The 22,745-nt window shown below is 39.4% G+C and overlaps 1 protein-coding gene across 9 annotated transcripts in view; it reads left to right on the forward strand.

Annotated features, from left to right (window-relative positions):
- Nucleotides 1-22,745, forward strand: part of SPAG9 (sperm associated antigen 9) — a 155,517-nt gene that overhangs the window by 119,458 nt on the left and 13,314 nt on the right. For all 9 annotated transcript variants that reach the window (XM_031010865.3, XM_031010861.3, XM_031010864.3 and 6 more), the window contains 13 exons: nt 1,906-1,962; nt 3,098-3,271; nt 5,005-5,134; nt 6,166-6,255; nt 6,479-6,646; nt 7,757-7,928; nt 10,999-11,217; nt 11,795-11,990; nt 14,441-14,566; nt 15,902-15,982; nt 16,691-16,758; nt 19,008-19,156; nt 21,768-21,939. In XM_031010865.3, coding sequence (XP_030866725.1) covers nt 1,906-1,962; nt 3,098-3,271; nt 5,005-5,134; nt 6,166-6,255; nt 6,479-6,646; nt 7,757-7,928; nt 10,999-11,217; nt 11,795-11,990; nt 14,441-14,566; nt 15,902-15,982; nt 16,691-16,758; nt 19,008-19,156; nt 21,768-21,939 — 1,802 coding nt within the window. The remainder of the gene's footprint in view (nt 1-1,905; nt 1,963-3,097; nt 3,272-5,004; nt 5,135-6,165; nt 6,256-6,478; nt 6,647-7,756; nt 7,929-10,998; nt 11,218-11,794; nt 11,991-14,440; nt 14,567-15,901; nt 15,983-16,690; nt 16,759-19,007; nt 19,157-21,767; nt 21,940-22,745) is intronic.

Genomic DNA, 22,745 nt, shown 5'->3' on the forward strand with positions numbered 1-22,745 from the left:
GCCCTGTAAGATCCAAACCCCTTTCTCTGTTTACTAGGAGAGACTTTTTAAAGTAACACTCAGAATTAGCAACAGAATGTGATCGAAGGAGGTGCTTTTTGGGCCAGTAAGGGATCTTGGAGGATGTTACTACGACCTCTAAAAGGCAATTATTATTACTTAGGAATGATGGTCATTTTTCAAGTATAGAAATCAATACTACTTCCCCAGTAATGTCAGGAAAAGATCACAATTTCATATGCAACACAGGAAAATAAATTATTTTGACTCAGTGTCTTTCTGTAAAATACTCTTGCTTGATTTCTTTCTCTCAGTTTTCTAACTGTTCACGTCAAGTACACCCTTCCATTGGTATCTTTCAGTCAGATGGCTCTTAAATCTCACCCAATGCTGCCATCTAATGGTCGTAGTCTCAGTAATAGTGTTTCTTTAATTTAGAAAGAACTGAAAAGTTTGTAAATGAGCTGCCCCCTAATTTACCCATATTTTTGAGTTTGGATTGTCATATCAGATTTACCAATAATAGTATGCATTGACATGTTGTTTTCAAGTTTATGAACACATTCTCTAATTGCCAACTTTTACTTCTTTAGGATTACATCATTTATTTCACAGTTTATGTACCCTTTACCAATGTTATATTAGAATCAAGTGTTTTAACATATCATTTTACAATTTGCTGTAATTGTAATTGCTTATAACTGCCCGTAAGGAAGATCAGTATTCTAATCTATATTTATTAGACAAGGAAACTAACCCACTAGAAAGTGTATGTTCTTAAGTGCAGTATTTAGTGGATATCGAATAAATAATAAGTAAATATTCAAAAAACTGAAAGTGGACCTTATTTATTTATTTATTTATTTATTCATTTATTGAGATGGAGTCTTGCGATGGAGTCTTGCTCTGTGCCCAGGCTGGAGTGCAGAAGTGTGATCTCGGCTCACTGCAACCTCCACCCCCTGGGTTCAAGCAGTTCTGCCTCAGCCTCCCTGGTAGCTGGGTTTCCAGGTGTGCGCTAATTTTTTCCAGGTGCCCAGCTAATTTTTGTATTTTTTAGTAGAGACAGGGTTTCACCATGTTGGTCAGGCTGGTCTCGAACTTTTGACCTCAAGTGATCCGCCTGCCTCAGCCTCCCAAAGTGCTGGGATTACAGGTGTGAGCCACTGTGCCCACCCGAACTTCACTTTCCATTGCTGTTTTTAACTCTAGCAGCCAAGTGGTAGTCAACAAATTAAAGGAAATAGTAGCTTACTTTTAACTACTTCACTGAAGTAAAGAATGTTTTTAATTTAGTTCATAACAAAAAAGTAGTGAAAAGAGAGCTCTGATTATGATGGCAGAATCCCTACCACCTCATAAATCAATTTGGAATATCTTATTTTCTGAAATTTTGTTGAATCACCTGTCAATCCAGTTTATCCTCTTGCCTGCTGTGGTCATCTTTCCAGTGATGGAAAAGTTTTAGTCTTGTGAAAAATGACCCCTCAGGACGCCAAAGTTTCAAGCTATTTTGTGAGAGCTCCGAGTATAGATGATAGAGACTTTTATGTAAAGATGGGAATTTACAAGGCAACATTTTAATAAAAGGGAAAGTTAGAGGGTATCTTTTCAGTAAAAAATTTTAAATATCATTCAGGCATGTTGGCTATCTGTCTAGCACATATTACAATCCTCTGTCGGTAGACTAAGCTCTTTGAGGGAGGGATGATTTTTTTTTTTTTTAGTAGAATTAAAGTCAATCTTTAGCAGATTGACTGACACATGGTAGGTCAAAGTAACTACAGTATTTATTGAACTTAATTGTTGACTCCTCTCTGTGTATCCCATGAACTTCTTGGGTCTCTTGTTCTTCAGAAAGAAAGGTAGAATACCTCACTGATAAATGTTTCTTTTTGAATGTAGGGCATCACGAGAAAATCCAGCCATGCAGGAAAAAAAAAGGTCAAGCATTTGGCAGTTGTAAGTATTGAAAAACAAAGATGTTAGACAGCACATGAGACAAGAAAATTACAGTCAAAATTTATTTCCAAGAATGATTTTATGTCCATTTTCTTTCCTTCATTTTTTTTTTTAAACTAGGGGTAATGGTTAAGTAGCTAAACTGAACTTTTTTTTTTTTTTTTTTTTTTTAAATATATAGTGTGCCAACTCGGTAAGGCTCTTCTCAAGGACAAAAAATATGATATCGTAAGCTGCATCATGTTGATTGTGCATTTGTTGCAATCCTCTGCCAAATTTAAATAATGGGGAATTATTTAGAGACTTGAAAATGACCTGGATCCCCGTTAAATAAGTTTCTGATTGGCTGGTTTTGTGATTGTAAGAAACTTTACAAAGTGAAGATGAGAAATTTAGTGCTTATAGGGTTTGAGTAATATTGCGTATGTATTGAGCTTGAGTTATGTTTGTGCTAGAAGTACTATGTGTTTACTGTGATTAAAACTTACCCTTTTTTGGTGAATCTGCTATTTAATGGAAGTGTCAATTAAAAAAGAAATAGACCCAAAAGTAGTTATTTAAATTGAGCTTAATCAGAAAATGTATAAAATGTGTGTTAACATGGTAATATGTGTTCCAGTACTTGATTATAATAAGCTGTTTTTAGAACTGGCATACTAAGCTTCCATTCACATCACACAGCCATAATCTTGCGGTTTAACAATCGCTCTTACCTTGCACCAAGTAGGAGTTAGCAAAAAAACCATTTTATATCACATCACACAGCCATAACCTTGCTGTTTAACAATTGCTCTTACCTTGCACCAAGTAGGAGCTAGCAAAAAAACCAAAATATATTTATTCAGTAGGAGAAGTTTCCTCTATTTAAGAGCTTCTTGCTTTCATTATACAAATTGCTAGTTAAAGAACAGGCACCCGCCATTCTAAGCAATAGTTTCTCTTCACTGAATGTCTGAGTTTGGCTACGAGTTACTGCTAAGGCTGCAGCGTATGACTACAAAAACTGTTTTTGCCAATTTCTAACTCATTGTCTTGTAAAAATACTCTGAAATTTTCTTCAACATTAAAGTTTGTGGAAAACCAAGAATTGTTTCTCATAGTACATGTGACACACAGACATACTTTCTTCTTTTAGTTTCAGCCGACTTTTCAGCTCCTCAAGTAACACGACTAAGAAGCCTGAACCACCTGTTAATCTGAAGTACAATGCACCCACGTCTCATGTTACTCCGTCCGTCAAGAAAAGAAGCAGCACCTTATCTCAGCTCCCTGGGGATAAGTCCAAAGCCTTTGATTTCCTTAGTGAAGAGTAAGTCTTTTCCAAATTAATCATTATATTCTAAATTAAGTTAGTGGTTCAGAATATTTTTGGCCCCTTATCAGCTCTAAGGATTCAGGTAAATCTATAAGAAAATCATTTCTGGGCCGGGCACGGTGGCTCACACCTGTAATCCCAGCACTTTGGGAGGCCGAGGTGGGCAGATCACAAGGTCAGGAGTTCGAGACCAGTCTGGCCAATATGGTGAAACCCCGTCTCTACTAAAAATACAAAAATTAGCTGGGCGTGGTGGTGTGTGGCTGTAATCCCAGCTACTTGGGAGGCTGAGGCAGAAGAATCGCTTGAACCCAGAAGGCGGGGTTGCAGTGAGCCGAGATCATGCCATTGCTCTAGCCTGGGTGACAGAGTGAGATTCCATCTTAAAAAAAAAAAAAAATCATTCTGTAACTTGGCTGTCTTTAAGTAAATTACTTGTAGTCAAAAGTTTTTATGAAAATTGCTTTTCAGTTTTTATAAAAGAGAAGGATTTTTTTTAAATGCCTCATTTTTGCTGGTATGACAACATTGATAAATACCTATTAATAGAAATGTGAATGGCCTTTAGAGATAAATGAGCCTTTATCCTAAATGTTTGAACATTTCTGTTGGTGTCAGAGGACTTGGTTTTCCATCCTGACTTTACTACTCATTAGGTACAAACACTTGGGCAAATTAACCTTTCAGAGCCCCCAGTTTCTCTGTCTGTAAAATTAATCTGATAACCTATCTCAAAGGTGATTGGATCCAATTATACAGTTATCTGTAAAGTATCTGGCATATAGGTAGATATGTTAACTGTGCTATATATACATAGCAACTCATCTTATGAAAATTTAAATGGCCAAAATAATGGCAAATTATTTTCAAAATCATTTTAATAATATTTTACCTTATAACTCCAAAGTTTACCAAATCAGTTTGCATTTTTATCTTCTGAAACAAGTTAATGGGTTCTAAAAATCTAACCTATATCAATCTTCCTAAGCAGATACTGATTTACTGAAGTTTTAAATCACTTCTAGCACGTTTTCTGGCATTAGGATATTCTCAGTAAATATTTGTTGAATGAACAACAACAACAAAAAAGCCAAACATACTTAAGAATTTTCCCCTTTCATATGGCCAGCATCTGAAACCTGATATAAATTTGGTGGCTGATGATTCAATTTAATGTAACAAAGCTGCTTGGTAACCTGTTAAAGCTTAGGCACTGAATTCACTGCACAAACTTAAAAATACCAGCTTTAGTATAACACTTTGTTTGTTTGTTTGTTTGTTTTTTGAGATGGAGTTTTGCTCTTGTCCCCCAGGCTGGAGTGCAGTGGCACCATCTTGGCTCACTGCAACCTCCACTGGGTTCAAATGATTCTCCTGCCTCAGCCTCCCGAGTAGCTGGGATTATAGGTCCGCACTACCGTGCCTGGCTAATTTTTGTATTTTTAGCAGAGACGGGGTTTTACCATGTTGGCCAGGCTGCTCTCGAACTCCTGACCTCAGGCTATCTGCCCTCCTCAGCCTCCCAAAGTGTTGGGATTACAGGCATGAGCCACCGTGCCCGGCCTATTATAACACTTTTTAAGGAGCTGTTATAGTTGAAATAAACTAATTTGAAATCATGTAAATTTTTGTTGTTTTTGCTGTTTTAGTGACAGAGGAGAGATAAAACTGGGGATAAACGTAATTAAATGTATTCATGTAATTAGGAAAATCTTTTTTCCTTTTAGAACTGAAGCTAGTTTAGCCTCACGCAGAGAGCAAAAGAGAGAGCAGTATCGTCAGGTAAAAGCACATGTTCAGAAGGAAGACGGTAGAGTGCAGGCTTTTGGCTGGAGTCTGCCTCAGAAGTACAAACAGGTAATATGCACATGTGGTAAGAGCATCCAGCAGGAAAGAAGAGGGCGAGTTGAGTGTGCCTGGGCATGAAGGATTCACTGTACGCATCCCAGCCCTGCTCATCTCAGCCGCATGGACTGGGCACACATTTAAGCATGGAGGGTGGTGGTTTTCAGGCTGTTTTCTAGAGCTGTAGAACTCAAATGAAATGCTCTGAGTCTGTGAGGAGGGGAGGAGTCAATAAAGGGTGGCTAAGTGCATGGAGTTTGAGGTACCCGCTCTGCTGTAACCAGAGCAATTCTGGTTTAATATTTGAAGATTTCATTTTTTAAAAAACCAACATCATTGCTGAAAAAATTATTGGCATGGAACTTTTCAAACTGTTCATTTAAAATTAAGTTCAGGTCTTCAGGAACTTTATCTGTCTACTCCATAATTCCTACCCCAAAAGACTCACATGTTCATGTACAAACACATATGCGTGTGCACGTGTGCGCATATGAGTGAATTAGAGTCTCTTTTTGAGCTCCCATTATATCCTGTTTATTGAATTGCTTAAATTGATTTTTCTGTTTTTCAAATAAGAATGGCAAAATTGGCTGATGCCTGTCATTGGCTCATGGTGCCTGTTATTGGCTCATGCCTATAATCCTAACACTTTGGGAGGCCAAGGTGGAGGATGGCTTGAGCTCAGGGAGTTTGAGACCAGCCTAGGCAACATAGCACGACCTCGTCTCTACAAAAAATTTAAAAAATTAGCTGGGTGTGGTGGCCTGTGCCTGTAGTCCCAGCTACCTTGGAGGCTGAGGTGGGAGGGGACCGCTTAAGCCCAACAGATTGAGGCTGCAGTGAGCCATGATCAAGCCACTGCACTCTAGCCTGGGCAGTAGAGCGACCCTGTCTCAAAAAAACAAAAAAACAAAAAACCTGAACTTGATTTCAAGGAGTAAATAACAGCAGTGCTTGCTCATGTCTCAGTGGATCTGTAAGAAGTTCACTTTTGATGAGGCTTACTAATGTACCTTTTTTGCTCCTCCTTCCACCATTATTAGGTAACCAATGGTCAAGGTGAAAATAAGATGAAAAATTTACCTGTGCCTGTCTATCTCAGACCTCTGGATGAAAAAGATACATCAATGAAGGTAAGTTCATTGTGAATTAAAAGGAGATGTTTTCTAAACTCTGGGTAGTTTTTTTTCTAAAACCAAAAAAGTATAAGTATTACTTCTATGGTGAGGTTATTGTTCATTTTATAATATTAGGTTATATTAGAGACCTGTATTTACAACCATTAGTTATTTTAAGAAAACATGAAAATTCTAAACATTTCTAGACTTAATATTGTTTTCTTTTTCACCTGAGAAGCTGTGGTGTGCTGTTGGAGTCAATTTATCTGGTGGGAAGACCAGAGATGGTGGTTCTGTTGTTGGAGCAAGTGTATTTTACAAGGATGTTGCTGGTTTGGATACAGAAGGCAGTAAACAGCGAAGTGCCTCTCAGAGTAGTTTAGATAAGTTAGATCAGGAACTTAAGGTAAGTGTGTGTACTAACATTTGACCTGGTTTATGAGACTATGAGTTTAACTCTTTCATCCAAAATTTGCCTCTGGGTCCAGCTTCTAATTGGGATTACTATGCCCTGGCTTACTGTCCCTCAGCACCCTTTTAAAATCAATTTTATTGAGGTATAATTTACATGCAATAAAGTGTGCACTTGAAATGGGTATAGGTCAGAGTTTTGACACGTGTACACCTATGTAATCACTACAGTGATCAAGATAATGGAACATTTTATCATTGTTCTGCTTTACCTGTTAGTTTTGTGTTGCTGTTTAGAGACAGAGTCTCGCTCTATCACATAGGCTGGAGTGCAGTGGCATGATCATGGCTCACTGCAGTGTTAACCTCCTGGACTCAAGTGATCTGTCCACTTCAGCCACCCAAGTAGCTGGGACTACACACCCACACCACCACACCTGGCTAATTTTATTTTTTGTAGAGACGAGGGTTTCACTATGTTGACCAGGCTAGTCTCAAACTCCTGGCCTCAAGCAGTCCTCCCACCTCAGCCTCCCAAAATGCTGGGATTACAGACGTGAGCCACTGTGCCAGCCTGCTAGTTTTTCATCTACTAATTAATATTGATAGGTGGTTGTATTAGTCTGTATTCACACTGCTGATAAACACATACCCGAGACTGGGAAGGAAAAAAGAGGTTTAATTGGGCTTACATAGGTAACCTCTGGGGAGGCCTCAGAATCATGACAGGAGATGAAAGGCACTTCTTACATGGTGGCAGCAAGAGAAAATGAGGAAGAAGCAAAAGTGAAAACCCCTAATAAACCCATCAGATCTCGTGAGACTTATTCACTATCACGATTCTAGCATGGGAAAGACTGGCCCCCATGATTAAGTTACCTCCCCCTGGGTCCCTCTCACAACATGTGGGAATTCGGGGAGATACAATTCAAGTTGAGTTTTGGGTAGGGATGCAGCCAAACCACATCAGTGGTTGTATTTTTACCCTTCCAAATAATCTGGAAATAAATTTGAAATAGTATTGCCTTTTACTGTAACAGCACCACCTTATGAATATTTGTACATACATATTGTTTTAAACATTTTTCCTCCTTTGCCTATACAGGAACAGCAGAAGGAGTTAAAAAATCAAGAAGAATTATCCAGTCTTGTTTGGATCTGTACCAGCACTCATTCGGCTACAAAAGTTCTTATTATTGATGCTGTTCAACCTGGCAACATCCTAGACAGTTTCACTGTTTGCAACTCTCATGTTCTGTGCATTGCAAGTGTGCCAGGTAAGAGTGAGTCATGCGTTCCTCTGCCCTCCCCTCCATCCACCTACCTGCTGGGCACTGATGTAGCAGCTGAAGATGCAGTTCTGTACCTTGCTGTCATGAAGCTTATGTTCTAGTTAGGGAAGATTAAAAAACAAACTGGAAACCATTGAATAAAGAAGATATTTTCAGGTAGTGAAAAATACTGTGAAGAAAATAAAACAATGGGAATATGAGAAAATAACTGGGAGCCAGAGGACTGTTTGGATTAATTAATAAGGAAAGGTCTTCTAAAGTTTTGGATTAAACATTATGTGATGTTAAAACATTAGTTTAAAAATTAAAGAAGTGTATGTGATATATCCATATGTTGGAATATTATTCAGCCATAAAAAGGAATGAAGTTCTTTTTTATATTTTATTGTGGAATACTTAATATGAGATCTACTTTTTTTTTTTTTTTTTGAGACAGAGTCTTACTCTGTCACCCAGGCTGGAGTGCAATGGCATGATCTCGGCTCACTGCAACCTCCACCTTCCAGGTTCAAGTGATTCTCCTGCCTCAGCCTCCCGAGTAGCTGGAATTACAGGCACCTGCCACCACGCCCGGCTAACTGTTTGCATTTTTACTAGAGACGGGGTTTTACCATGTTGGTCAGGCTAGTCTTTTTTTTTTTTTTTTTTTTGAGATGGAGTCTTACTCTGTCACTCACACTGGAGTGCAGTGGCACTGTCTCAGCTTACTGCAACCTCTACCTCCTGGGTTCAAGTGGTTCTTTTGCCTTAGCCTCCCAAGTAGCTGGGACTACAGGCACGAGCCACTACACCCGGCTAATTTTTGTATTTTTGGTAGAAATGGGGTGTCACCATATTGGCCAGGTTGGTCTCGAACTCCTAGACCTCGTGATCTGCCCGCCTTGGTCTCCCAAAGTGCTGAGATTACAGGCGTGACCCACCACCCCCGGCAGTCAGGTTAGTCTTGAACTCCTGACCTCAGGTGATCCACCCGCTTCGTCCTCCCGAAGTACTGGGATTACAGGCATGAGCCACTGAACCCAGCCTGAGATCTACCCTCTTAACACATTTTTGTTTTTGTTTTTTTGAGACAGGGCCTCACTCTGTTGCCCAGGCTGGATTGCAGTGGTGCAGTCACAACTCATTGCAGCCATGACCTTCCAGGCTCATGTGATTCTCCCAGCTCAGCCTCCCAAGTAGCTGGGACCACAGGCGCACACTACCACACCTGGCTAAGTTGTTTGTACTTTTTGTAGGCAGGGTTTCACCATGTTGCCCAGGCTGGTCTGGAACTCCTGGGCTCAAGTGATCTGCCTGCCTTGGCCTCCCGAAGTATTGGGATGCCCAGCCCTCTTAACAAATTTTTAAGAGTACAATACATTATCCTCTAGGTAGAAGTTCTGACACATGTTATAACACAGATGAACCTTGGAAACACTATGCCAAAGGAAATAAGTCGGACACAAAAGGACAGATATTATATGATTCCGCTTATATGAGATATCTAGAATAGGCACATTCATAAAAACATAAGAGTTTCTGTGTGAGGTGATGGAAAAGCTTTAGAAATAGGCCGGCCATGGAGGTTCACACTCATAATCCCAGCACTTTCAGAGGCCAAGGTGGGACGATCACTTGAGCCCAGAAGTTCGAGACCAGTCTGGGCAATATAGTGAGACCTCATTTCCACAAAAAATCAAAAAATGAGGTGGGAGGATAACTTGAGCCAGGGAGGTCAAGACTGCAATGAGCTACGATTGCACCACTACACACCCACCTGGGCAATGGGAGTAAGACCCTGTGTTTAAAAAAAAAAAAAAAAGGCCTGCCATGGTGGCTTACGCCTGTAATCCAGACACTTTGGGAGGCTGAGGTGGGCGGATCACGTGAGGTCAGGAGTTCGAGACCAGCCTGGCCAACATGGTAAAACCCCGTTTCTACTAAAAATACAAAAATTAGCCAGGTGCAGTGGCAGGCGCTTGTAATCGCAGCTACTTGGGAGGCTGAGGCAGGAGAATTGCTTGAACCTGGGAGGCAGAGGTTGCAGTGAGCTGAGACTGTACCATTGCACACCAGCCTGGGCAACAAGAGTGAAACTCTGTCGCCAAAAAAAAAAAATAATGGTGATGGCTACACAAAGTTATAAATATTAATGCCAATATTGTAAATATTAGTGCCACTGAATTGTACACTTTTAAATGGTTAAAGTGGCAAATTTTGTTTATATATATATTATTTTTACTGCAATAAAAGTTTTTAGTGTGATATAAATAAAACAATTTTCTAAATTAAAAAATGAGATTTATTTTTATATTGTAAATATTTTTATATTATAAATGCTTAGTTTTTAATGTTTTACTAATATCTTAATCACCCTATATACTTGGGGTATTTAATTTTTAACAGTAATGGATAGAAGCTTATACTTCAAGTAGTAGCAGTAGTCTTGATGATTTAAAAGAATTTTTTTTTGGCTGACGTTGTCAGATATAATAGATTGTTTTTAACCTGTGGCTGCTGAGGAGCTCACTAAGAACAGAAGCTGGCTAGGCGTGGTGGCTCGCACCTGTAATCCTAGGACTTGTCTGAGGTTGGTGGATCCCTTGAGGCCAGGAGTTCAAGACCAGCCTGACCAACATACCGAAACCCTGTCTCTACCAAAAATACAAAAAGTAGCCAGGCGTGGTGGCTCACACCGGTAGTCCCAGCTACTCAGGAGGCTGAGGCAGGAGAATCACTTAAGCCAAGTTGCAGTGAGCTGAATCTTGCCACTGTACTCCAGCCTGGGCGACAGAGTAAGACTCTGTCTCAAAAAAAAAAAAAAAAAAAAAAAAAAAGTTTATTTTCTGACATTTTTATGTTTATTTGCACTTGTGTTAATAGAAGTATTTTCTTAATTTTTTCAGTTACCTTCCCATATTGTGAAGATTTGTTTATGTAAATTTAATGCTACCTGTATTCAACTACCTGTACATCTCACCTGCATAACTCTCATTTCAAACCTGTAATTGTTTTAGTAAAAAAAATGTTATTTATAGAAGTTTACTTTGCTGTTACAAGAAGATTTATTTTTCAGGTGCACGAGAAACAGACTACCCTGCAGGAGAAGATCTTTCAGAATCTGGTCAGGTAGACAAAGCATCTTTATGTGGAAGTATGACAAGCAACAGCTCAGCAGAGACAGACAGCCTGTTAGGAGGCATCACAGTGGTTGGTTGTTCTGCAGAAGGTGTGACGGGAGCTGCCACTTCCCCTAGTACAAATGGTGCTTCTCCAGTGATGGATAAACCACCAGGTATATCCATTCTCTTTACCTGCCATCTGTACAGAGTCTAAGGCTATGCTCAGATGCCTCATTATGGACTTAATTTAGATCTTAAGTAACAAGGTTGAAAGAACTTGAAAGAAGATACTGTAGGCCGGGTGTGGTGGCTCACGCCTGTAATCCCAGCACTCTGGGAGGCCAAGGCGGGTGGATCATGAGGTTAGGAGATCAAGACCATCCTGGCTAACACAGTGAAACCCTGTCTGTACTAAAAAATACAAAAAATTAACCGGGCGTGGTGGCGGGTGCCTGTAGTCCCAGCTACTGGGGAGGCTGAGGCAGGGGAATGGCGTGAACCTGGGAGGTGGAGCTTGCAGTGAGCCAAGATCGACGCCGCTGCACTCCAGCCTGGGCAACAGAGCAAGACTCCATCTCAAAAAAAAAAAAATGCTGTAATGACTGTTAAATGGAATCAAGAATTCTTAATTTCATGGTACAGTGTGAAGGAGTGGGTAGATGGAATGGAATTCTATAACAGGGGTTTGTGTGGGGAAATAATTGGAGGAGAAAAGCCCAGACTTGGAATAGTGTTTTATTTACTTTGTAGAAATGGAAGCAGAAAATAGTGAGGTTGATGAAAATGTTCCAACAGCAGAAGAAGCAACTGAAGCTACAGAAGGGAATGCAGGGTCAGCTGAAGACACAGTGGACATCTCCCAAACTGGCGTCTACACAGAGCATGTCTTTACAGATCCTTTGGGAGTTCAGATCCCAGAAGACCTCTCCCCAGTGTATCAGTCGAGGTATAATAATGGGTCATCAACTTAGGCAACTGGGTGAAGTGCACAAATAAAAGGAACCAAAATAATCTCAAACAGTCAAAAGATTTCCACTAATTAGTGTCACTGTGGTGGATTAAAAGATACCTATTCTTGTGATAATTTCATGTATTCCCGCTCCATCATTCTCGCTGGATATTCCCCCTCATTTCTTCCGTACACCTTCCAATTTAAAAAAAAAATCTTATCTATAAAAGTATAATCATGCATTAGTCAACAATGGGGATATGTTCTGAGAAATGTGTCATTAGGTGATTTCATCATTGTGTGAACATCATAGAGTGCATTTACACAAATCTAGATGGTATGGCTTATCACACACCTAGGCCATATGGTATAGCCCATTGCTCCTAGGCTAGAAATCTGTACAGCATGTTACTGTACTGAATACTGTAGATAATTGGAACATAACAGTAAGTATTTGTGTATGTAAACATGCGCAAGGTACTGTAGAAATATAGTAGTATAATCTTGTGGAACCACCACCGTATATGCTGTCCATCATTTTCCAAAATGGTTTTACCAGGTGTGTGACTATATATTAGTCAAAATCTTTCTGTTCATTTTCTCCTCTGATCTGTTGTTTTTTTCTTTTTTCTTTTGTACTTACTGTCTTCCATTCTATTAGTAATTCCTTGTCATTTTAATCCCATCCCTACTCTAATTTTCACTCCAGTTATCAGCAAAATTGGCCATTGTTTAAATCTGCCATTGTACAAGTTTCCCACATGGGTGTGGATGACCTTTTTGAATTTAGTTTTCATGCAAATATTTTATTAAAAAACAATTCAGATAGTTCCAGTGGCTCATGCCTATAATCCCAGCACTTTGGGAGGCTGAGCAGGAGGATTGCTTGAGTCCAGGAGTTCAAGACCAACCTGAGCAACATAGTGAGACCCTCATCTCTACAAAAAACTTAATGATTCGCTGGGCGTGGTAGCGTGCACCTGTGGTCCCAGCTACTCAGGAGGCTGAGGTGGGAGGATTGCTTGAGCCCTGGGAGCTGGAGGCTACAGTGAGCCATGATATCACCGCTGCACTGCCGCCTGGGAAACAGAACAAGACTCTGTCTCAGAAAACAAACAAACCAAAGAAAACTGTTTTGTTTTAGGCTCCTCCGTTAAAGGGTTGGTTAATCTAGGCCCATTTAGTGAATTATTTCATTTTCTTTCCTGCCTTTTCTAGATCCCGTCTGGATGAGAGTCTCTTTAAACTAGATCCTTTTTAAAGTTTAATATTCTTAGTGTATAAAGTAAGAAAGATTAATTAATAACCCATTTATGCCTAGTGGTCCATTATTGGAATGCTAAGCTTGTGGGAGTTATTCATATCCTACTGCTCAAGGTCATCGCTAAGGTCTGATTTTTTACAAAAAAAATTTGCAACCTCCGGCATAAATGGGTTAACATTTAATTCTTTTTTTTTTTTGGAGATGGAATCTCACCCTGTCACCCAGGCTGGAGTGCAGCAGTGCAATATCAACTCACTGCAACCTCCGCCTTCCGGGTTCAAGCGATTCTCCTGCCTCAGCCTCCCAAGTAGCTGGGATTGCAGGCATGTGCTGCCACACCCAGCTAATTTTTGTATTTTTAGTAGAGATGGGGTTTCATCATGTTGGCTAGGCTGGTCTTGAACTCCTGGCCTCAAGAAATCCGCCCACCTCACCCTCCCAAAGTGCTGGGATTATAGGTGTGAGCCACCGCACCTGGCCTGAATTATTAATTTAAGAATAAGTCATGTTTGAATTTGATAGCCTGGTTATATATCTTTTACTAAATATGCCCTGACAATTCAAAGGAAAGGTTTTGTGATAGAATATTAAACATATTTCAGTTTATTAATTTATTTTAGGTAATTCTTTATATTTCTCCCTCCTTTTTGTATATGTGTATCCCTCCCTTCTCTCTCACCTGAGAAGAAACTATGACAAAACCCAAAATAAGAGACAGCCATAGTAATTGTCTGAATATTAACTGCTGTATTTCATTACCATGTCTTATTATCTTTTCTGCTCCTTGGGCTTCCTAGTTTGTTAATGTTATTTCTGGTACAATTGTTGAAATATGTGATGTAAGCTTTTGACTTTGGCTTTTCTGGAATTTTGGTGGTTTCTTTTTTTTTTTTTTTTTTTTGACTTAAAGTTGAAGCCAGGTGTGATAGTGTGTGTGCCTCTAGTCCCTGTTATTCAGGAGGCTGAGGTGGAAAGATCACTTGAGCCTGAGAGGTCAAGGCTGCAGTGAGCCCTGATTGTGCCACTGTACTCCAGCCTGGGTGACAGAGTGATACCCTATCTCTAAAAAATAAATAAATAATAAACAAATGAACAAACTTAAATATAGAAGTATTCAGTCCCTGAAAACTATAACGATAGTTAAGTATACTCAGATTTCTTTCCTTTTGCCCTCCCTTTCCAGCAATGACTCAGATGCATATAAAGATCAAATATCAGTACTGCCAAATGAACAAGACTTGGTGAGAGAAGAAGCCCAGAAAATGAGTAGTCTTTTACCAACTATGTGGCTTGGAGCTCAAAATGGCTGGTAGGTGTCAACACTTTTAACATTAGAATATGTTGTTTTACTTTTGCTTTTGAAATCGGAAGATAAGTAAAATATGGTAAACAAATACAAAAAGTGTGGATTAATGCAAAGAATTTTATATATACACACAATTTGATGTTATGTTGCAACTACCACATAAACTGGACTTGCACTGGTTCTGAATAGTAAGCCATATGTTTCTTTGTCACAGAATGTTCCCTTTCTATAATATTCTTGGAAGAAGAGGTATGTAAAATTTTAAAATCGAGGTGCTCCAGAAATAGAAGATCCTGAACGGCACAAAGACGAGAATATTTAATTTATGTAGGCTAGAATGTGGGCAGGAAAACGGGGATTAAACCAACATTTTGGCTGCAGGAAGGCCCAATCCCAACTTTTAGTGAATTTTTTACTAAGATAGGTAAAACAAATCACAATCTGCAAAGTCAGATGATGATGACTAATATTATATGGTTTGTTCACTTTCCAGTTGTGTGGAGAGTTTTACAAAATTGTGCATTTACAAAGGTTAAGCAAGATTACTGTTGAGCATCTCTAATCCAAAATTTAAAACTCTTTGACCACTGTTATGACACTGGCAGGTAATGCTCATTGGAGCATTTTGGATTTTTGAATTAGGAATACTCAACTGTTATGTATGATGTAAACATTCTAAAATCTGAAAAAGTCAGAAATCCCAAGCATTTCAAATAAGGGTTACTCAACCTGTAGTATGTCTTTTTCATATGAGTCCAATACTATAAAGTGAAGAGTTGGCAAACTTAGTGTAACTCTCTTCCAGTAGAGCATTATGGACATTGTAGTTTGAATTTCATATAAATCTCCCCTGTCATAAAATACCCTTGATTTCCCCCCCCACACACACACTTTTAAAAATGTAAAAAGTATTCTTAGCTTGCAGGCTGGATTAAAACAGGTGGCAGACTGGATCTGGCCTGTAGGCCATAGTTTGCCACTCCCTATGTGGGCCACTCTGTCATCCAAAAGTTATAGATCAGTGTAATAGAGAAGTAAGGCAATTCAAAAAAAGAGTTTTGCCCAAGGACTAAGTGTGTGAAACTGACTGTGCATTGCACTAGTTCCTGCTTTTCAGTCTTCATATGTTTTTCTTTGCTCAGCAGCCTATTTCTTTACCTTAGGCCTACCCTCACTCTCATTTTTCTTTTCTGACCATTGCACAAAAGCAGCAGCACCTTTTCCTAAAATTTGTATGTTACTCTTCTTTCCTTCTGAATGAACTTCGCGATCATTGTTAGATATATGCAATGTCTTGATGTTCTCTATGCCTTACCAGTGTTGACTTTGTTCTTGCAGTTTGTATGTCCATTCATCTGTAGCCCAGTGGAGGAAATGTCTCCATTCCATTAAACTTAAAGATTCGATTCTCAGTATTGTGTAAGTTTTATTTTGGAAATTCTTCTTGTTAAAACTATGCATTTTGGTATAAACTAGATTTTAAGACTTTGAAAGCTAATACATGTTTCACGACTAAATTAGTATCCAATTTGTTTGTTTTTTTAACCCTTTTTATGGAACTAGAGAAGTTAAGTGAGAATGAAACTGTATAATAGAAAACAAAGTAGAAAGGATAACTTGCTTGATTGAGTCCTCACCATACTGCGATTTATTTAGCACTGCAGGAAATAACCAATACCTATTAATTTATGTTTGTTTTAGAATATTCTTTATGGCTTGTGAATATGTTGATTGGGGCATTGATTTACTAGTTCTTTTCTATGTGTTCACTGTAAAAGAATCAGACAGTTTATCTCTGAGCCTACAGGGCTGACTCTGTTGGTTCCACTCAAGGTGCATGTCTCTGGTCTTTAGAGTTTGTGTAGATTGTCTGTGATGAGAGGAGAACCTTGGGCCAGAAAGTGAAATAACTGAGATACCATTCATACTGTTTATTTAGTTCAGCTGACATTTTTTCATAGCAGGACATCCACAGTGAAGAAAGTGGTGTGTTCATTTATATTCAGGTGTCAGCTCCTTAACTCATCACAGATTGGCCCTTTGTGAGGCCCTGAACTAGTTCAGTAGCATGTGGTCCCTTCTGTATTCCTGAATGGAGAGTTCTGAACTCCCCTTTCCTGTTTGCAGACACGTGAAGGGAATCGTGTTAGTAGCCCTGGCTGACGGCACCCTTGCAATCTTTCACAGAGGAGTGGGTGAGTGGTGATGTGTGTATAACATGGACACTAATTTGTTGCTTTGCAAAGCATTTTTAAGTAGATTGGTTTATGTTTTAAAGAAATGATACTCAGTTTAAAGAATAAATACTAACAATACACAACATCAGTAAATATATTAGTGCGTGCATGGAGGTATACATTAACAGATACCTTAGGGAAAATGTGTTTACCACAATGGGCATTTTATGATACTTTTATTTTATTTTATTTTTTGAGATGGAGTCTCGCTGTGTCGCCCAGGCTGGAGTGCAGTGGCGCGACCTCAGCTCACTGCAAGCTCTGCCTCCCGGGTTCACACCACTCTCCTGCCTCAGCCTCCCGAGTAGCTGGACTACAGGCGCCTGCCACCACGACCAGCTAATTTTTTTGTATTTTCAGTAGAGACAGGGTTTCACTGTGTTAGCCAGGATGGTCTCGATCTCCTGACCTTGTGATCTGCCCTCTTTGGCTTCCCAAAGTGCTGGGATTACAGGCGTGAGCCACCGTGCCCGGCCAGTACTTTTAAATAATGTGATAGGGAGGCATTTGTTTTTCATTCATATACTTATGCAATTCGGAGAAACTTGGTGTTTTTTTAATGTCCTATGTGTTAAAAATAATTTGTGTCCACTTAACATTTGGACTTTTTTTTAAAGAATTTTAATTGGGTAAGATTTAATCATTTTCATGTCACCTTATTTATATTCTCCCCCTTTAAAACCATTGTTTCATCTATAGAGGGGTGGTGGTATCAGAAACCCTACCTTAAATGAATTAAGTTGAGGGAATTTACGATGTATTCCTCCATAACTCCTTGGTACTTATGTCAACCAAAAATGATACATCATTTTCTACCCACTTGATTGGTATATCTAGGAAGTATTATGAAACATAGATACCCTGAATTTGGATTTTAGAAAAGCTTTTCCCAAAATCTCCTATCTTTCTGGGCTGGGGAAATGTGGAGTAGATGACAGTTAGGTGCTTTTGTAATTGATTGGTACCTGAAAATTGCTGGTTAATGACTCCATATCATCAAAGAGTGAGAGGGCTCCATTTTACCTTTTTCAGCCCTTTATCTATGTTTAATCTTTACAGTAAATTATTAAGAAAGTTCCATGGTCATCCTCATTTTATAGATGAGGAAACTGAAACACAGAGCATTTTGGTAACTTTTTCATGGCCACTCAGCTAATAAGTGGAAAAGCCTAGAAAAAAAATGAAACAATGCATGTTTTGGTAAATTGAATTCAAAATAATATTGACAGAATAAGACAAGTAAAATGCATTTAGTAAGTGTCAATGTAAAGTCCTGCATTTGAGTTCAGAAGAGCACGATGGGGAGACATGTCTGAAGAGTGAGAATTACCTAAAGGTTGACTATAAACTCAATATGAGTTTAATGCCTTAAGCCTCAAAGACAAGGCTGGTGATAATCCTGCTCTACTAGGCTAGATAAAGACAGCATATTCAATGGACATCAATAAAACAGAGTTAGGATGAAGGGTCTATAAACTGTGGTAGGTACAGAGCACATGCCAAAGATACTTGGTTTTGAAAAGAGGAGACATAGGGCTGTAATGAAGAAGTTTGTACTGGATTTATTCTTTTGTTTCCACTCTGCAAGACTGCAGACGAGTGGGTGATTACATACAAAAAGACAGACTTTAGCTAGGTGTGGGTAATATTTTTCAATTAAAGGTGTCTGAAAATAGAATGGCTGCTTTGTGAGGCAGTGTGCTCACAAAAGCTAACAAAGCAAAGCGAGGTTCTGCTGACTGGTTCTCCTTCATATTTCTAGTATCACTGAAAATATAGTATGCATAATTCCTAAAGTGTTAGCAATGAGTTGCCCTCAACTTCTACCCAAGAAAATACATCAAAATGCACGTGAGTGAGAGACGTTATTCCCAAAATAACCTTAAGTCCATTCTAATTCGAAAAATATTATGATAAACAGATAACTTGTAACTGATTTATCATCACATCACTGCTTTTGTGAGCATGTTTTAAAGGGAGTCTAGGTACTGGGTGGCACTTTGAAGCAGATGACCTTTGAGGGTCTCTTCCAACTTTGCAGCTTATGGAATAAAAGAACCCAGGCTGCAAATAAAAGGTATACTTAGTACATGGTACTTTGAGTGCTTCCTCAATAAATTTAATTATACAACAAATAAAATGTTTCTTGTGTTGAAATTGAGTAACAGGTGGTATGCATTTACTATAACCTTTTATTTTTTTTAAAGATGGGCAGTGGGATTTGTCAAACTATCACCTCTTAGACCTTGGACGGCCTCATCATTCCATCCGTTGCATGACTGTGGTACATGACAAAGTCTGGTGTGGCTATAGGAACAAAATCTATGTGGTGCAGCCAAAGGCCATGAAAATAGAGGCAAGTTATTAGCCTATGTTTTCTGTATTTATTGAATTTGTATTATCCGAAGACTATTAGACTATAATTATTTTCAGCTTCTTTAGAAATTGTTTCTGGATCTGTGTGTTTTAGGGCACTTGAGTAATGTATTTGAATATCTTAGCTTTCTGTGTTACTTAACTCTCTTGCCAGTTTTGACTGTGAGGGTAGAAAGTGGCTTTTTAAAAAAGGAAAGAGGATTCATACGTGAATGTTTAAATGTGTGTCTGTGTATGTATCCAGAGATATGTATGTGTTTTTGTTTGAATACATGGTTCTTTTTATGTTTAGTTATATGAGGATTGTTTGAGAAGAGGATTCCTCCCTGTCCTCCCCATGTATAATCCAGGCACATCCACATATGTGTCCCAGACATAAATAACATTGCACTGGGAATTTGTTGTAAAAATGAAAACCTCCTAACCTCCTAGCATTGTTTTCTTTTTTTCTTTTTTCTTTTTTTTTTTCTGAGACAGAGTCTTGCTCTGTCACCCAGGCTGGAGTGCAGTGGCACGTTCTTGGCTCACTGCAACTTTTGTCTCCCAGGTTCAAGCAATTCTTCTGCCTCAGCCTCCAAAGTAGCTGGGATTACAGGCTCCCGCCACCACAGCCGGCTAATTTTTTTTGTATTTTTAGTAGAGACGGGGTTTCACCATGTTGGCCAGGCTGGTCTCGAACTCCCAACCTCGTGATCCGCCCACCTTGGCCTCCCAAAGTCCTGGGATTACAGGCATGAGCCACCGCGTCCGGCCTAGCGTTGTTTTCTTATGGTTTTTTTTTTTTTTTTTTTGTCACAATACATAAATGCATTCTAATTGTTTAGGGGGACAAAAAGCATACAGGAAATTTTAAGGTGAAAGCTCTCCTTCACGCTCCCCCAAATCACATTTCTTTCCCTAGAAGTCTCAAAGTCAACCATTTGGTGTTTGTTTTTTATATCAATTCTATCTATCTATTCTTTCTATCTGTCTATCTATCTATCTATCTATCTATCTATCTATCTATCTATATCTATCTATCTATCTACCTTTATATGTATATCTGTTTATATCTATCTAATTAGCTAGCTGTCTGGCTGTCTATCCATCCATCCATCCATCCATCCATCTATCCACACACAGGTTGAATATCCCTTATTGAAAATGCTTGAGACCAGAAGTGTTTCAGATTTTGGATTTTTTGCAGATTTTGGAATATTTGCATATACATAAATAATGAAATATCTTGGGCATGGAACCCAAAGTCTAAACATAAAATTTATTTATGTTTCCTGTATACTTTATAACAGTGAAAAATAGGATATACCATTAGTGCAGTAAAAAAAATACTGTGTTCAGCGTGACTTATGGTATCATATCGGCACTTAAACACTTTCAGATTTTAAAGCATTTCAGATTTCAGATTTTTGGATTGGGAATGCTCAGCCTGTGCCTCACACACATATACAGCAGTGTGGGTTCCTTTTAGTTTAATTATATTTTGGTATTTTTGTTTGTTTGTTTTGAGACAAGATGTCACTGTCACCCAGGATAGAGTGCAGGGGCGCAATCATAGCTCACTGCAGCCTCAGACTCCTGGGCTCTAGCAAGCCTCCTGCTTCAGCCTCCCAGGTAGCTGAGATCACAGGCACACACCATTATACCTGACTAATTTTTCTTTAGTTTATTTGTAGAGACGGGATCTTGCTATGTTGCCCAGACTGGCCTCAAACTCCTGGGCTCAAATAGTCCTCCCACCTCAGCCTCCCAAGTAGCTGGGAATACAGGCATGCACCACTATTCCCAGCTAATTTTTGTATTTATAGTAGAGTTGGGGTGTCACCATGTTTCCCAGGCTGATCTCAAACTCCTGTGCTCAAGAGATCCTCCCACCTTGGCCTTCCAAAGTGCTGGGATTACAGGTGTGAGCCACCAGCGCCCAGCCTGATTAATTATAATTGTGATCTTATTTCAACACAGTGGCTCTGCAACAACACAAAATCCGGAGATAAAATCTTTCTGTTAGGCCAGGTGCGGTGGCTCATGCTTGTAATCCCAGCACTTTGGAAGGCCGAGGTGGGCAGATCACTTGAGGTCAGGAGTTTGAGACCAGCCTGGCCAACATGATGAAAGCCTGTCTCTACTAAAAATACAAAAATTAGTCCGGCATGGTGGTGTGCGCCTATAATCCCGCTACTCAGGAGGCTGAGGAAGGAGAATCGCCTGAACCCAGGAAGGGGAGGTTGCAGTGAGCCGAGATTGCGCCACTGCACTCCAGCCTGGGCGACAAGAGTAAAGATTCTGTCTCAAAAATAAAAAATAAAGAAATAAAAAAAATCTTTCTGTTGAACACTGTTACATAGTGTGGATGTGCTAGTATTGCTGTTATAAGGTGATATCCTATATAGTGCTCAAGTCCAATATCCCGTTCTTAGTTCTTTATTTTTTGCATTCCAGGATGAAAACAATTGTGTATATAAGAGTAATCATGTTTAATATATAATATTTGGGCTTCTCTTTTAATAGTCTGCTAACTTGTGCAAATTAGCACAGTTTTAAATATGAAATTCTGTGTAGCAAAAGTAACTTTGTGATTGGACAATCTCTCCTAGAAATCTTTTGATGCACATCCCAGGAAGGAGAGCCAAGTGCGACAGCTTGCGTGGGTAGGGGATGGCGTGTGGGTCTCCATTCGCTTGGATTCTACGCTCCGTCTCTATCATGCACACACTTATCAACATCTACAGGATGTGGACATTGAGCCTTATGTAAGCAAAATGTTAGGTAAGCTTCCAACGCGTTTTATCTTTACCAGTCAAAGAGGGTGTTTTATTTTATCTATCTATTTGTTTATTGAAATGGGGTCTTGCTTTGTTGCCAGGATGGAGTGCAGTGGCTATGCACAGGTGCAGTCATAGCACACTATAGCCTTGAACTCCTGGGCTCAAGCGATCCTCTCACCTCAGCCTCCGGAGTAGCTGGGACTGTAGGTAGGCACAGCCACCTCACCCAGTCCTTGTTTTTATTTTTAAATAGTCTAAAATGCTGGGTAGAACCAATGAATTAAGTTACCTCAGGAGTAGTGAACTTTTATCATTGAAAGTGTCAGACAGATGTTTCAATCTACCTTGTTCTTTTTTTTTTTTTTTTTCTTTTTTTCAAGACACGGTCTCACTCTGTCACCTAGGCTGGAGTGCAGTGGCACCATCACGGCTCACTGCAGCTTTGACTTCCTGGGCTCAAGTGATCCTCCCACCTCAGCCTCCCCAGTAGCTGGACAGGCCTGCACCATCATGTTGGCTACTTTTTTTTTTTTTCCTGTAGAAATGAGGTTTCACTATGTTGCCCAGGCTGGCCTTAAACTCCTGGGCTCAAGTGATTGGCCCACCTCAGCCTCCCAAAGTGCTGGTGTTACAGGCATGAGCCAATGCACCTGGCCCCTTATTGTTCTTGACGGAAAGTTGGGATCATTTTGGACTCCTCTTCTCTTATTTCCCACATCTAATCTGTCACCGGGAACTGTCAAGTCTGCCTCTAAAACTGTATTAAATCAGTTACTTCTTTATCTCTACCACTATCCTTTTACCCCC

This window comes from Gorilla gorilla, chromosome 4 (genome assembly GCF_029281585.2).
Source record: "Gorilla gorilla gorilla isolate KB3781 chromosome 4, NHGRI_mGorGor1-v2.1_pri, whole genome shotgun sequence".
Taxonomy (NCBI): Eukaryota; Metazoa; Chordata; class Mammalia; order Primates; family Hominidae; genus Gorilla; species Gorilla gorilla.